The 14,195-nt window shown below is 45.9% G+C and overlaps 1 protein-coding gene across 2 annotated transcripts in view; it reads right to left on the bottom strand.

Moving 5' to 3' along the window:
* CAPZB (capping actin protein of muscle Z-line subunit beta) overlaps positions 1-14,195 on the bottom strand; it is a 61,209-nt gene that overhangs the window by 35,249 nt on the left and 11,765 nt on the right. For both annotated transcript variants that reach the window (XM_071449209.1, XM_071449210.1), the window contains exon 2: positions 9,757-9,846. In XM_071449209.1, coding sequence (XP_071305310.1) covers positions 9,757-9,846 — 90 coding nt within the window. The remainder of the gene's footprint in view (positions 1-9,756; positions 9,847-14,195) is intronic.

The raw sequence follows: 14,195 nt of genomic DNA, 5'->3' as shown, positions 1-14,195 counted from the left end.
CTGAGACCAGACAACCCAACAGGGGCTGATCCAAATCAGCAGTGTGGGCACAAGGCAGGTGAAATGATCCATCTGTGAGCACATCTGGTGGAATCCCCTCTGTCCCTTCCTTCTCCTCCCCATTAATCATTCATTTTGGGCTGACTCTTCAGGCTGACAGCATCTCAGTGTGCCTGCCTGGCCTCAGGAGAGCCCAGCCCTGGAGCTGGATGCAGAGGGGACCAGTGGAGCACAGCCCTTGGCCAGCAGCCCCTCAGCACAGGGACAGACTCTGCCTCTGAGCTGCCTTTGGGATGAGCAGCAGGGATGGAAACAGAACTGGGGGGAAGTGGCTTTTCCCCAGTCTCTGCTTCCACTCTGGTTCTTTGGGCACAGCCCACACTACACGTGTGCTAAGGGAGCAGGAGAGGCCTCACTGTGCACTCCTCCAACCCCAAATATCCACACAAAGCCTTCTCACAAAAACCCCAACCGAGGCTGAGCTGATTCCCCTGCAGAAAAGCTGAATTTACAGCCCTTATAAAAACCCCTCACAAGTAACTTCTAGATTTAACTTTAAGAACAGCACATGCCTGGTGTGGGGTTTCTGCAGGGCTCAGAGCACAATCCCATACTGACTAGAAGGAACTTGTAACCCATTGTTGTTTTAAGATGCAATCTACTGAGCTGAACTTATCTGTGGATGATTTGGTAACAAATCTTCGGGAGCAGGGTCTCTTTCCCAATTTCTGAGGGCTGTGGTTATTCCTACAGCCATAACAGTGACTGCATTATATCACACACTTACTGCAATATAATACTGCACTGTATTATAACCCTGCATTGTAAAACAAGCTGTATATCCCATCTCCTTGGTACAGACACTCCACAAGACTTCAGGCAATCTATTTTTTCCCTTCTTGTCTTTCAGAATAAAACACAATAAACCCCACTCATCTAGTTTGGAAATATTAGAGAATTTTGACAGTATTTATAAAAAGAACAGATATTCCAGCTGATGGAACTATTAGTGTAATACTAATTATTGGAAAAGCACCAAAGTGAGGTACAGTTACCCCAAGAATGTTATTTTTATACCATTTATTACATCACCTGTACTTCCTAAGAATGAATTTACAATTTATGCACACTGCCTTTCCTCTTCTACTCTTGAAAATTGCTTACAAGGCAAAGGCAGTAATTTGAACAAGGTAATTTGCAGCTTTAAACACTTCAGGTTTATGTTCATGAGAGTATGATTCCTTCTGAATTTAGGTCCTTTGGATTCTTTTCCATGTCGAGTGTTGAATCTTACTAAAACATTTAAACTGAATCTTACTGAATCATTTAAATTACTGTTGTGCACATTCAGACTCTTGCAGGATTCAGTTTATCTTCTGATCCCAGCAAAGCAACTCTGCTTGGAAGGCATCTGATGCTGAGTTTTCAACAACAGTGGATTTGTGTTGTTAATTTTTCTTGTTAAGGTTGTTCTGTGTTAAGTGAAGAGCCAAAACTCACTCAGGTGCCTGAGCACTTATCTAGAGCAGTCATTACATGTGGATTTTTGTCTTCAATTTAGAAACACAAGAATGAAGCCACTCCTCAGTGCAAACTGAAACAGCAAAGCAGTGATTTGGTTCCATTTAGCACTGCACTACAAATAAATGTCATTGTGCTGCAAACACTAGAGGATGAGGTTCTTTTATAAGCAAAGACTGGGCTCCCACCTTTGTTCTGACACAATGTCTCCCCACTCCAGGCACTGCAAGGTCACATGCAGAACACAATCTGCACCTTGTATCTCCAGCTAGAGGCCAGCATTAATGTCACCTGGCCCTAGGGCACCCTTGTTCACCAGATCAGCTCTCAGCCATCCCTTCTGGTGGCTCTGGCTACTCAGGGAGTGAGACCACCCTCGCTGTAAATTGGAAAGAAAAAAGGAGATCTGGGGCTCAGCCTGGAATAACAGCATCATTCACAAGGAACAGGGCACAGTGTTTGGGGGATATTTTTTTCCAAGGAGATACACAAAGGATGTGTAGTGCAGAGGAAAGAAAACCTGGATGAGAAAGTGAGGGAAACATGTCGAACAAGGATCCTGTTGTCCTGTGAAACCAAACTCTCCTGCAGAGCTGCCCAGGTATGTGGACAGTGTTTTAATTAAGGCAACTGCTCTTCTATCAAGACAAATAATCACTTGTGCCAAAGTGGAAACCATACCCTTTTTGGAGTAGCTAAGCTCAGTCGTTCCTTCTGGACTCACTTCACGGTTCAAGGAGCTTATTAGCAATTAAACAATTGCTTCTGCATTAGTTTTTAAAGTATTTTTAAACAATATCTAAAAACAAATTCATCCAGGGAAGAGGAGTAATACCTCAGTTCTCCATGTCTGACACACAGCCCCCATCCTTGCTTTGACCACACTGAATTGCATCAAATTCTGCACTTCACACACTCAGGACAATATTTTGGCTGTGTCCCCTCCAGTTGAGCACACCCAGGTGGTTGTTTTCTTCAGCAGCCTTGATTGAAATGTACCACATCTCCCACTGAAACAGGAACATTCCTGGTGTACCAGTCTTAAGAAAGAGTCTTTTTCCATGTTTATTCAGAGGTCAGGGTTACTGACCTCCACAGGAACCTTACGCACTGGAAAACTCTGCTAAATGCAGCAAAATTAAAGATTTTTTTCCTTAAAGAAGCTGAAGGAACAAGGGGGAATGACTTTAAACGGAAAGAGATTAAGTTTACTTTGGAAATTAGAAAGAAATTCTTCCCTGGGAGGGTGGGCAGGCCCTGGCACAGGTGCCCAGAGCAGCTGGGGCTGCCCCTGGATCCCTGGCAGTGCCCAAGGCCAGGCTGGACAGGGCTGGGAGCAGCCTGGGACAGGGGAAGGTGTCCCTGCCATGGCAGGGGTGGCACTGGGTGATCTTTAAGGACCCCTCCAACCCAAACATCTCTACAATTCTTGGAAGATGAGGCAAACTTCAATTAGCTAAGGAGTCATTCAGATCCATCCTGTTTTGAATCTGCATCTGCAGGAATCTGAACCTGCAGGTATCTGAACATGCCTGTGAGGAGAGCAGTTTTTAACTGAAAGCCCAATCCCACCAGGAAGGTGAGTATTTTTATCACTTGTGAATTTTCAACATTAAAGGAAATCAGAAGAGCTGCTCCAGTGGTTGGGGAAACCACTCAAAGACACACCAGCCCATGGAAGCTCCCTGGCCCTCTCACAAAACAACCCTTCTGGCACACCTCCAGCTCAGATCCTTCCTCTCATAAAGCATTATTCTCATGGTTCAGAGTCCTTGCACAGCCCCAGAGTTTCCTGTTCCTGCAGAAGCAGGCACAGCCTAGTGAATGTTGTGGGAGCTGAAGAAGGAAGCCTGGCTCCACTCATCTTGGGCCTAAAGCCACCAGTGAAGTCACTCCCACAAATCCACACAGTGCTAAACCTTAATTGGATCCATCACAGGTCCAAAGGCCACACAACCATCAAGCTTTGTTTATGAAATGACACTTAAATGGACTTTAGTGTTCAGATATAATTGATACTGGAAACAGCTCAGTATTATTCATGTCCTTGCATGAATTCCAGCACTGCAAGAACTGGCAAAACCAAAATTAAACCAAATGAACTTTTCTGGAAAAAAGACAGATGTTAACAAGGTTGCAAATTCAGGTTTGTCCAGCTAACTGTGTCATAGCAGACATGCCACATTAATTACAGAATGTTTTAATTCAGCTCGAGGAACTCCATTTAAAAAGGTGAGAACCATTCATAAAACAGGATCCTTGGCTTTCTCCCTGTGCCTTGCAGGATAAAACAGGGCTTTTGCTGGATTCCCCTCCTGAAACAAAGGCAGCCATCTGGCAGGCACAGCCAGAGTGCCCTGGGCTGTGCCTGTGACCTGCAGGTGAAGCTCCTGGATCCTGTTACCAGCCCCAGTCCCAGGAGCCATCACAGGGTATCAGTGTCTTGGGAAGTCCTGAGTGTTTGTGTCAGGGTCCAGCTGGGGCTGGAGACACCCAGCAACAATTTAGGGATATGCAGGACATTCTCTCTGCAGTGAGTATTTCTCTATCCCAGCTTTCCCCTCCATCCTTTAGAGAGGTTAGGGAGGTTTCCATCTTCACACACACTCCCTTCCAATGATATTTAAACAGATATTTTAAGGGTCTCTAACACCAGCAGTGCAGTGGCAGGAGCCTGGAAGACAAAAAGGCTTAAAAATAGAAAGAATAAGTGATATAAGGCCAGAATTGAAATTCCCTTTTCCAATCTCATGCCAGGAAAGGGGTTGCTAGGGCTAAGCCAAGCATCACATTAACAGTTTACATATATTAATTGCTATCTCCAACTACCATCAAGATATTCAGAGGTAATCTTTGCTGGCTGGAAAAGCTCCTGCTTGCAGCCACTCACTAAATGGAAAAACTGGCTCTCAACCACCATACATTTATTTAGAGAGCCAGAGCCCCTTTCTTTAGCCAACAATCCTTGTGTTAGAAACCTGCCTGGCTGCGGGGAGCTCATCCCACAGGTCAGCAAGTCCAGGCAGAACATCAGGTCAAAGACTCAGCTTTGAGCCCACAGGGCTGTCAAAGCACTTCTGCTTCCACCACCTCTTTTTCAGCTTTCACTGACTGGATCTGATTTTTTGTTTAAAACATCTTCCAGCCTCACCAGACGCTCAGCTGGCCATCTGCATCCAATTATTTTATCTCTCCCTGCAACACTGCACAGTGCTCAGGCTCTTGGACTCCAAACACAAAAAGCTCCAGTCACATTCTCATGTTCTTTATGGTCTGTGCAGCCCAAGCAGTGCAGTTTGCCTGGGGGTAAATTCTGTAGCTTCATATATCTTCAGTGACTGAAGGCATGCAAGCAGATTTGGGACTTGCCTGGAGCTCATATGAAGCAACAGCCTGAACTGTGCTCAAATATTTCAAAATCATCAGTTTATTCATTTTAAGATTCATCACTCCAGGATTTTCTAAAAAGTAACACATTCTACTAAAAACACTTCAGTATTCCCCTGTGATGAGAAAGGAGAGCTGATCACCTCCCAGATCTTTAATTGCAAACAGAGCCTTCAAAAATAACCAGCAAAGTTATGACTGCTGTGTCTATAAAGAGCTCTCACTTCAATTCTTCAATGGCAGCATGACTTGGTTCTGTTCAGGAAAGCTTTCACTTTTGGGAATGACTGCTGCTTCAGTACCAGCTTACAGGGGGAGAGAGGGAGAAGCTGTGGCTGTGAGGAGCCCTCCCTCCCTCCCTCCCTCTCCTGGCCAGCCTGTCCATCCTGTGAGGACCCTTTTCTGTCCCCACTTCATGCCAGGCAGCTGATATCCCTGAGTCAGCCAGATTCTTCATCTAATTTGTATTATACACACCCAGGCAAACATCCAAATGAAACACTCAGCAGGAAATTTGTACTTGCTAAGGGAACCTGCTTAACTCTCACCAAGACCAAGAGTGCATCAACCTCCACACTCCATCAAAGCACCAAGGCAAGTCTGCCACAGATCTGTGATGTGCTGCACATGGCCCATGAGGACAATAAATCCACTTTCCTTCCATCTTTGCCACCTCAGCCCTCAAAGACACATCACTGAAGGTGTCTGAAGAAAATACCCCAAAAGGACTCTGGAGGCTGCAACCCCAGACACCCCTCACCCACCTTGTCCTGGGCTGCCAAGATGTCCCAGCAAGGGACCCTCCATGGCAGCACTGCCCAGAAGCTGATCCTTCTTTGGGATTTCTCCTGCAAAGAGCCCAGCTAAAAGCACAGAGGGCTGACTTTGTGTACAGCTGACCTTCAGAGAAGGAAGCAGGAGAGCAATTGCCATGGACTGTTCTGACCTTTCAGGGTGAGCTGCTGGCCACCCAGAGTGAGCTCCACCAGCTTCCCTCCCTCACAGCTCCTGACACTCAGAGGGACTCCATGAGCCACACAAAACCTCCCTCGGCTGATCCCAGGACATTTCCAAGCACAGAACACCTCAGAGTCCCCTTCCAGCAGGTTTTGAGAACAGATGTGATCCACAGCAGGCTTCCCTGGGAGCACAGTGAACCAGCAGCTCCTGGACAATGTGAGGCAGTAAGGAGGTGACACAGCATTTTTGTGACTTAACATCTGAACTAATGCTCCAAGTGCTGTCACTACACACAGAATAATTTAGGTTGGAAAAGACCTTGAAGTTCATCAAGTCCAACCTTTGACCTGGAGCATCCTCACAACAAACCCATTTAAGAGCAGTGCAATCACCTTTCCCTCTCCTCTTCTGGGAACTTCCTTTCAGCTTGGACTTGGCCCACAGGCAGGTGCTTCAAGGCTCACAGTTTCCAGAGGAGCTCCATGGAAAATGATTCCAGTTGAAATTAGTTGTCCTTAAAAAGGCATGTGCCTACAGCAAACTTTGTAGAGATTCAGAAGTCCTCTTGCACATTCTGACAGCCTCTGAGCAGTGTACTTACAAATAATGACTAATTGAACCCCTAGCAGAGCATTCCATGCCAAGGCCCATTTCCAGCACCATGCACAGCTTCTTTCAGGCAGACTTCTGGAGGGCTGTGATTGACAAGGTCTCTAATGAACTCTAATTGAAGCCTCAGCAGTCTGCAAAACCCAACAACAGATGTGGTGAAAGGGCAAACCACAAACTGTTTTGCTAATGAATGAAAAGTGTCTGGGCTGATGAGGGCCAGTGACCCAAAAATTCTCTTTTTCCACCCACCCTTTTACTTCTGTTCAAGTTTGGGCCGTTTCCCTTGTCAGCACAACACTTGGGGGCAGTCATGGACAGCCCTGGACACACTCCATCTCTTCAGCTGGGTACCAAGATGCTCCTGCAGGAGCCACAAGCAGCAGAACATGGATAGAGTAAGAGGGGCCTCAGGGAGGGAGCTTAGTGTGGTTATCCTTCCCAGCAGGAACACCAGCCCAGGAGTGATTTTACACTGCCAGAGGGCAGGGTTAGATGGGATATTGGGAAGGAATTCCTTCCTGTGAGGGTCTGGCACAGGTGCCCAGAGCAGCTGTGGCTGCCCCTGGATCTCTGGAAGTGTCCAAAGCCAGGCTGGACAGGGCTGGGAGTGAGGTGGTGCCATGGAAGGTGCCCATGGCAGGGGGTGGGACTGGATGAGCTTTAAGGTCCCTCCCAGCACAAACCACTCTGGGACTCTGGGAAGGAGATGCCTGCTCCTCACTGTCTCAGTTCTGGAAAACTCTCTACATACAATGACATTTCTGGGCCATCTTCTCTCCTTTCAATGGATCTTAAGCAAGCAGCCACCATCAGTCTGGAGATTAAATCCTATGAAAACACCATGGCACACTGAGCTGCAAGTAATACCCTGAGCTTCACCCCAAATATTGACATGAGCCTCTGCTTGCCACCTCCTCCACTGTGGCAGTGGACTGAGCAAGGAAACCCAGCACAAGGGAGCCAAAAAGTCAGGCTGCCATGTTTTACAGTTCTTCCCCTCAGCTGAATGAACCTGCTCATGCTCATGGAGCATTTGGAGTCTGCCCTTTTTCCTCAAGGAGGTTCTTGCCTGCTAATGGGACAGGCAGCAGAATCAAAATGACAGATGTAAAGGTTGGGGTGAAATTTGCCAAAAAAAGGTGAAAAATCTATTTACTCCAGTCTGGCTCCTGGTGTTTCTGGAGCTGTTACAGGTGGCAGAGCACACACTGCTCTTGTCTAACCAGTGCACACTCCAGGAGCTCAGGCTGAGAGTGGCTGCAGAACAGGTCTATAGGTGTCTCAGCAATAAAGGAGTTGTGCTGGATTTAATAAATTATTTCATCTCAGCCCCAGAGGAGGGGCTGCAATGCCTCATGTGGGGCACACAGACCCTCCTCCAAACAGGCCCCAACCTGGTCTGGTTCATGTTACACTGTGAAAAGGAGCCCAGGGAGTGTGTTGCTGATGGAAAGCATGTAGAGCACTAATGAGCACCATCCAAAAGTAATTCCAGCATTTAGAGGTACCCAGCAATTTTCTGAGTCATTAAAAAACCTCAGATCAATTACACAGTCAAGCTTACCATGGCTGACCAAACAACTCCTTGTTTGGAGTGGTCCTGGGAGCTGCTCAGACCCCAATACCCACTCAGTCCTCCCAATTTCATCACAAAACCAACCATGTCACACCAGATCAGATCAGAGATTTAGTTACTTGTGTCCCACCTCCAACCACAGCCACAAAAACAATGCTTTAGGTTGCCAAGGGCTTTGGGGGCACAGATGTAGCCAATTATTAAATGGTTTCAAGAAAGAGAAATAATCCTTTCCTGCAGGGAATAATTCTTTCCTGACCCCCAGAGCTCTCTTACCTGTACCTTGGCTTACATAAGTCAAAGAAATGTTTGATAAATTTAAGTCAGCCACAACTTTTTGACCACAGCTTACCAGCACCAGCTTTAGAAGCACTTCCCAACCAAACCTCTACCTGGTAAGCAGCTGCTCTTCTGCACAAATTTAGAAGCTTAGGTCAGAAATAAGCAATGACAAGAGAATCCAGTTTTCCTACTAACAGACTCTGTGCAGATTAAATCCATATTTCAGTAACACCTTCAGTTCCTCCAAAGGCCACTGTGCCACACTCTGTTTGAAGGGACAATTGGCACTGACCAGGTTATCACAGCCCAAACATGCATCACAGGATGTGCCACTTGTAAGGAGCCTAGAAATCCTTCTTACATCAGCTTTCCTCCCTTAGCAGTGTGCAAAGGACAACAAAAAGTTCCAGGGACAAGCAAAAAAAAAATGTATCAGACACAAGATGGTCAGCCAGGTTTGGTTTTTGACACTAGACTGCAGAACATCTGAGAGAGCACAAATTATAAATAGATTTGGGTGTTCTCCAGATGCCCAGACCTTCTCAGCAGTGTCTTTGCAGCCTGTGGGGCAGCACAGCCACTGCACCTCCCAGAGCTCCACAGAGCAGGCTGTTCATCAGGAGATAATACCCAGGTGCAAGGGCCTGCACCCATCTGCACACGCTGTCCCAAATTCCAACAGCAGCCTCCAAGCTGGCACCTGGGCTGAGTTCATTAGGAGAGCTGCTAATGACTGCTCACACTCACTAAGTGTCCCTGCACACACAGCCCAAAACAATCCCTGCATTCCTGACATTGCTTGGCCAATGGTTGTTTGTTCAACCTTGCCCAAAGACAAGGGCACAGACAACTCACCAGACTGTCACTGCCATATTTTCTGAAAAATCCCTTTGCCAGGATTTCTTCTCCTGGGAAGCTGAGGAGCCTCAGAGAAAAATGAAAATAATAATGATCTGATTGCTTCTCCTGTGTTTTGCTGCTTTGGAATGTGGTTGGAGATTGTTTTATCCAACAGCTGGTTGGTTGTTTGGTTTCATGTGAATTGTTTTGACTTAATGACAATCACAGCCAGCTGTGTCGGGATTCTGGAAGCAGTCACAAGTTTTCATGGATCATTCTTTGTAACTTTCTGTCTGTATCCTTTCTCTATTCTTTAGTATAGTTTTAGTATAGCATAATATAATATAATAAATATAATATAATAAATACAATATAATAAATATAACATAATAAGTATAACATAATAAATATAATATAATAATAAATTAGTCTTCTAAGAACATGGAGTCAGATTCTCAATTCCTCCTTCGTCCTGGGCACCCTGAAAATACCACAGCAGACCTTCCAGATGCCCCAGAAGTTCTTACATGCCAGCCCTTTGTCAAGAGGCACTTCCTGGGACAGCACCCAGTACTCACCAAGTCAATGAGGTCACTGAGATTCTTCTCTATCTGCTGTGGAGGCAGGCGCCTCATCAAATCCAAGGCACAATCCAGCTGCTGGTCACTCTGCAGGAACAAGAAGAGCCCTTGGTCACAAGGTGGACAAGAAACACAACACACAGCTCCCAGCAGCAGCATGCTTTGCATTAATACAGTTAAAATTCACTACATTTGATTGTGGATTATGGACTTGGCAACTTAACACCGTGCAGTTGATAGAAAGGAGGGCAGTCCTTACCTCACCAAACTCCTTCCAATGTTTCTGAAAGTGTTTAATGTGTTGTTTTTCCACACTATCTCAATAATAACCTGGGTTAGGGAACTGAAAGTTCCTTCTCCCAAAGCAGGTTTAACACTTCCTCGTTTGCACTGATCAGCTTGAGATAACCAGCACCCAAGACAAACTCTGTTCCACCACAGAGCTCCCTCTCCCCTGCAGCTTTATCAGAAAACCAGAATGAAACATGCACATAAAGCATTATCCATTATTTCCTTCTTCCTACAAAACACACACCAAGAGCTGCCTGTACCTAAGAAATCAGGGATGCCAGTTATTTATCTAGAGCTAACACAGCAGCTTTCTGCAAAGGGCTCACTGGAGCTGCTCTCACACCAATTCTCACACAAAGAAACAACCTTAAACTCCACTTCAGTGTCAGAAAATGTGCCCCAGACACTTGAGGAGCTGAACCATGGTCCTGACATAACCTTTAGCTGTCCCTTCCACCAACAGACCCAGACACTTTCCTGCTGACCTAACAACACCCAAAACCTGCACAAGTTCCTTTGATCCCAGGTCAGGTGAAGCACAACCAGTTTGCTCTCACTGCTCCTCCCCTCCTTTTTCTCTTTGCCATTTCCAGCCACCCAAATCCCACGAGCTGAGGTTTAATTTCACCCTCCTGTGTTCTGCCAAGCTCCCAAGGTCTTATTTAAAAACAGCTTCAATACTAACACAGTTCCATTATCACATTATCCAGCACAGCAGCCCCCAGGACAGGGAGAAACAGGAAGCCAAGCTTCCTGCAATGAAGCCAAACCTGAGGAATGAGGGAAGGAGGGAGTTTCATGGACATCCATTAGGAAGCTGTGCATTAGATGGCCATGGGAAGGGAACTCCTCACTTTTAGCTACTGAACTCTCAGAGCCCAAGGACTCTGGAGGTGGCCTGTGCCTGCCCAGCTGTGCAGCCAGGCCAGGAGGGATCTCCCTTTCCCAGATATTGTCTGTACCTCCTGCAGCCAGGAAGGAAACCTGGCCCATTGTCACAGACACTGTCACAGGGTCCTGCTCCTCACTTGTGATCATGGGGACGCTCAGGGAAGTGCTCTGTCCTCCTCTGCCAGCTGGAATTGTTGAAAAGATAAAAAAGCCTAGGGAAGGATGTTAAAAACCACACTAAAGCTGCAAGCCCAGAGTAAGTATTTTACAGGGAGGCAAACTGAAAATAAAATACACTGCATGGAGGAGAATGCACACTTGCAGTGTTTATGGATTAACCAAGAGAACCCAGAGTGACCATTTTTACCCAAAATATTCAGTAACAGCTGTAAAAGACACGAGCAGGATTGTTTAAGGCAGAGATCCTCCAAGGGGTTCAGACACAGCTGACATCCATGGCTGTGTGCAATGGAAAAACAAAAATATCCAGGCCCATACAGTGCCTGGTACAGTGCATTTCCCTGGTAGCAGGAGGGAAAAGCAAGGCTGAGCAGCAGGACTCCTCAGCTTCTCACAGAGCATTTAGGTAATTAAACAGCTTGCCAGCAGATCTCCTAAAGCACCAAAATAAAGGCAGGTTCTGCTGCAGTTGTGTCCCTAAATCCATGACTATTCAGCCACTTTAATCCAGCATAAATCCAGCTGGAATGGTCAAAAAGGCAACACAAGCTGACAAATCACAGAGCAAAGTGGTAGCCTGGGGTATCAGAGACATCTGGTACATCCTAGTTCAGAAGTGAACCAGGATCTCCTGGTTCCTTCTCTGCAGGTGAAGATTTCAAAGGCAGGTGTGTGGTCAAACCCAGGCCCTGGCTCAGCCTCTGCCCGGCTGGAGGAGGTGGAGCAGCTGCAGCAGTGACACACAGGGACAGGCAGCACACACAGCCCAGGTGCCAGCAGCACCCGGCTCCCTGGGGCACAGGGGGTGAAAATCCCAGCGTGTGCTGCCCCTGCACATGAGAGTGGCACTGGGTCAGTGGAGCTGAAACCCCCCAGAGCCTCCCACAGCCGTCAGAGGAAGGGGCTCTGGGGGAGCTCAGGACATGCCAAAGCCCACGGTCACTGACACATTTTATGAAAATCCTGTCACGAGGATTTTCCTCCTGAGATGCCTCAGAAAAGAAATGTAAACAATAATTATCTGATGGCTGTGGAATCATCTGGAGATGATTCACCAACAGGTGCATCTTTGGTCTCATGTAGATTGTTTTTACTTGATGACCAATCATGGTCCAGCTGTGTTGGACTCTCTGGTCAGTCACAAGATTTTATTATTCATTCTTTTCTAACCTTCTGGTGAAATCCTTTCTCTTTCTTTAGTATAGTTTTAGTATGTAATTATAATATAATAGAAATATAATAGAAATATAATAGAAATATAATAGAAATATAATAGAAATATAATAGAAATATAGAATATTATATATTATCTAATCTAACATAATATATGGTATGGTATAAAATATGGAATAAAATATGGAATATAATATGGACTATAATATGGACTATGGTATGGTATAAAATAATATGGAATATAATATAATATAATATAATATAATATAATATAATATAATATAATATAATATAATATAAACCTTCTGAAACATGGAGTCAAGATTCTCATCTCTTCCCTCGTCCTGGAGACCCACAAACACCCCACCTACTTCTCTCAACTTCACCTGTCCTGGATTCCCATTTGTTAATTCTTCTGTAAAATCACATGTGGAAGACCAGGTTTCTTACCAGGCCTCCAGACAAAACATTTCCATGGAATTTTTGCCATTACCCAAGAGAGGCTGCTGCTCTCTGGGCAGGTGCTCAGACAGGCTGGGCTGCTCCCACAGCCAAGCTCTTTGAGCTTGCAGCACTTCATGAGCTCAGTGTTTACCTGACAGGAGGCCCCTTTCCACCATTCCTGTTCCATCCAACCCACAACCTCCTGTGGAGGAGCAGGGAGTTCAGACACAAGTTCTAAATGAAGTTTTATTACAGCTGAAGTCACTGAAGGATTTAGAGATCACAGCAATCTCAAAAGACTAAAAATATTAGCTTAGATGAAAGCTCTTTAATAAGTTTCCTTTAAAGATGTTTGCCTATCTAGAATCTCCACTTAAGCACCTGTTACAGCATTCCCATGGCACTGCCCCAGGGAAAAAGGTTATGAGGATGTCTGTCCTAGTTATTTTACAGCTTCCTTTGTCTGCACCTCCTCTTCTTTTTGGTCTCTTGGCTGTATTTAGCTTATTTACAAAAGAGAAACCTTCTCACAACAGCCATAGGTCTCTGGTCATCTGGGCACTCTGTGTTAAAGCTCAAATCAGAAAAAACCAGTGCTGAAAAATTAATAAAAATAATTGTATAAATGTGCAGTTGTAAAGGGGCACAGCTGGGCACCTTAGTTTTAAAGGCTGAGTATGGGCAGATGTCATTCAGTGCAGAAAACACAAATAAAAAAATCCCAGGTAGTTACTACAGGTATGGAAATCACAAACAATGAAACAGGCAGCAAGCTGGGCTTCCTTTGGACTCCCACCTGCTGTGCCTAAAGCCCAGAGCTCCGTGGGCACAGGGCACTGTTGTGCTGGACTCTGCAGCCCTGGCACTGACCAAGGAGCTCTTCTGGATGCACCAGGAGGCACAGCCAGAGCCTCCCCAGCCCCAGCAGAAACACTTCACTGAAGTGTTCACCTGTTTGCTCTTTCCAACAGACACCAGCACTTGGCTGAGTTACCACAGGTATTCTGCATTTCTAACATATTTTTACAAGTGCTTTTGACTGCATACATTTACAGAAACCCACAGGCTTCATTGCCAAGTGTGGCAATGGACAGTTCTCCACTGCCAGTTACCTGAGACTTCACCTATTCCATCTTCCAGGAGGGCTTACACAGACCTGCAGCTCTCCCCAAGCCAAGGCCATTCCACTTGAAAGGAGGTAAAAGACTCATTTAAAGCTCCTGGCCTGGCAGTCTGCAGGAATTTGGTCCCTTTATTACAAAGCCCAGAGGACTGAATCTTCCTCCACACCTCTGCTGGGACACTCCTGCCCATCTGAGCCTGTTATTGCTGAACACAAACAGAGCTGGGCAGTGTTTGCAAACAGAAACCCAGGCTGGTTTCACTTCTGGGCTCTATTTCTGTACTAGCCCCACTTGCAACTCCCTGAGCCAAGAGCTGAGACAGCTCAGTGCTAC

The sequence above is a fragment of the Agelaius tricolor genome, unplaced genomic scaffold (assembly GCF_023055355.1).
Source record: "Agelaius tricolor isolate 1412-34295 unplaced genomic scaffold, bAgeTri1.0.p SCAF_28, whole genome shotgun sequence".
NCBI classification, from domain to species: Eukaryota; Metazoa; Chordata; class Aves; order Passeriformes; family Icteridae; genus Agelaius; species Agelaius tricolor.
This window is presented reverse-complemented; position numbering and strand designations above follow the sequence as displayed.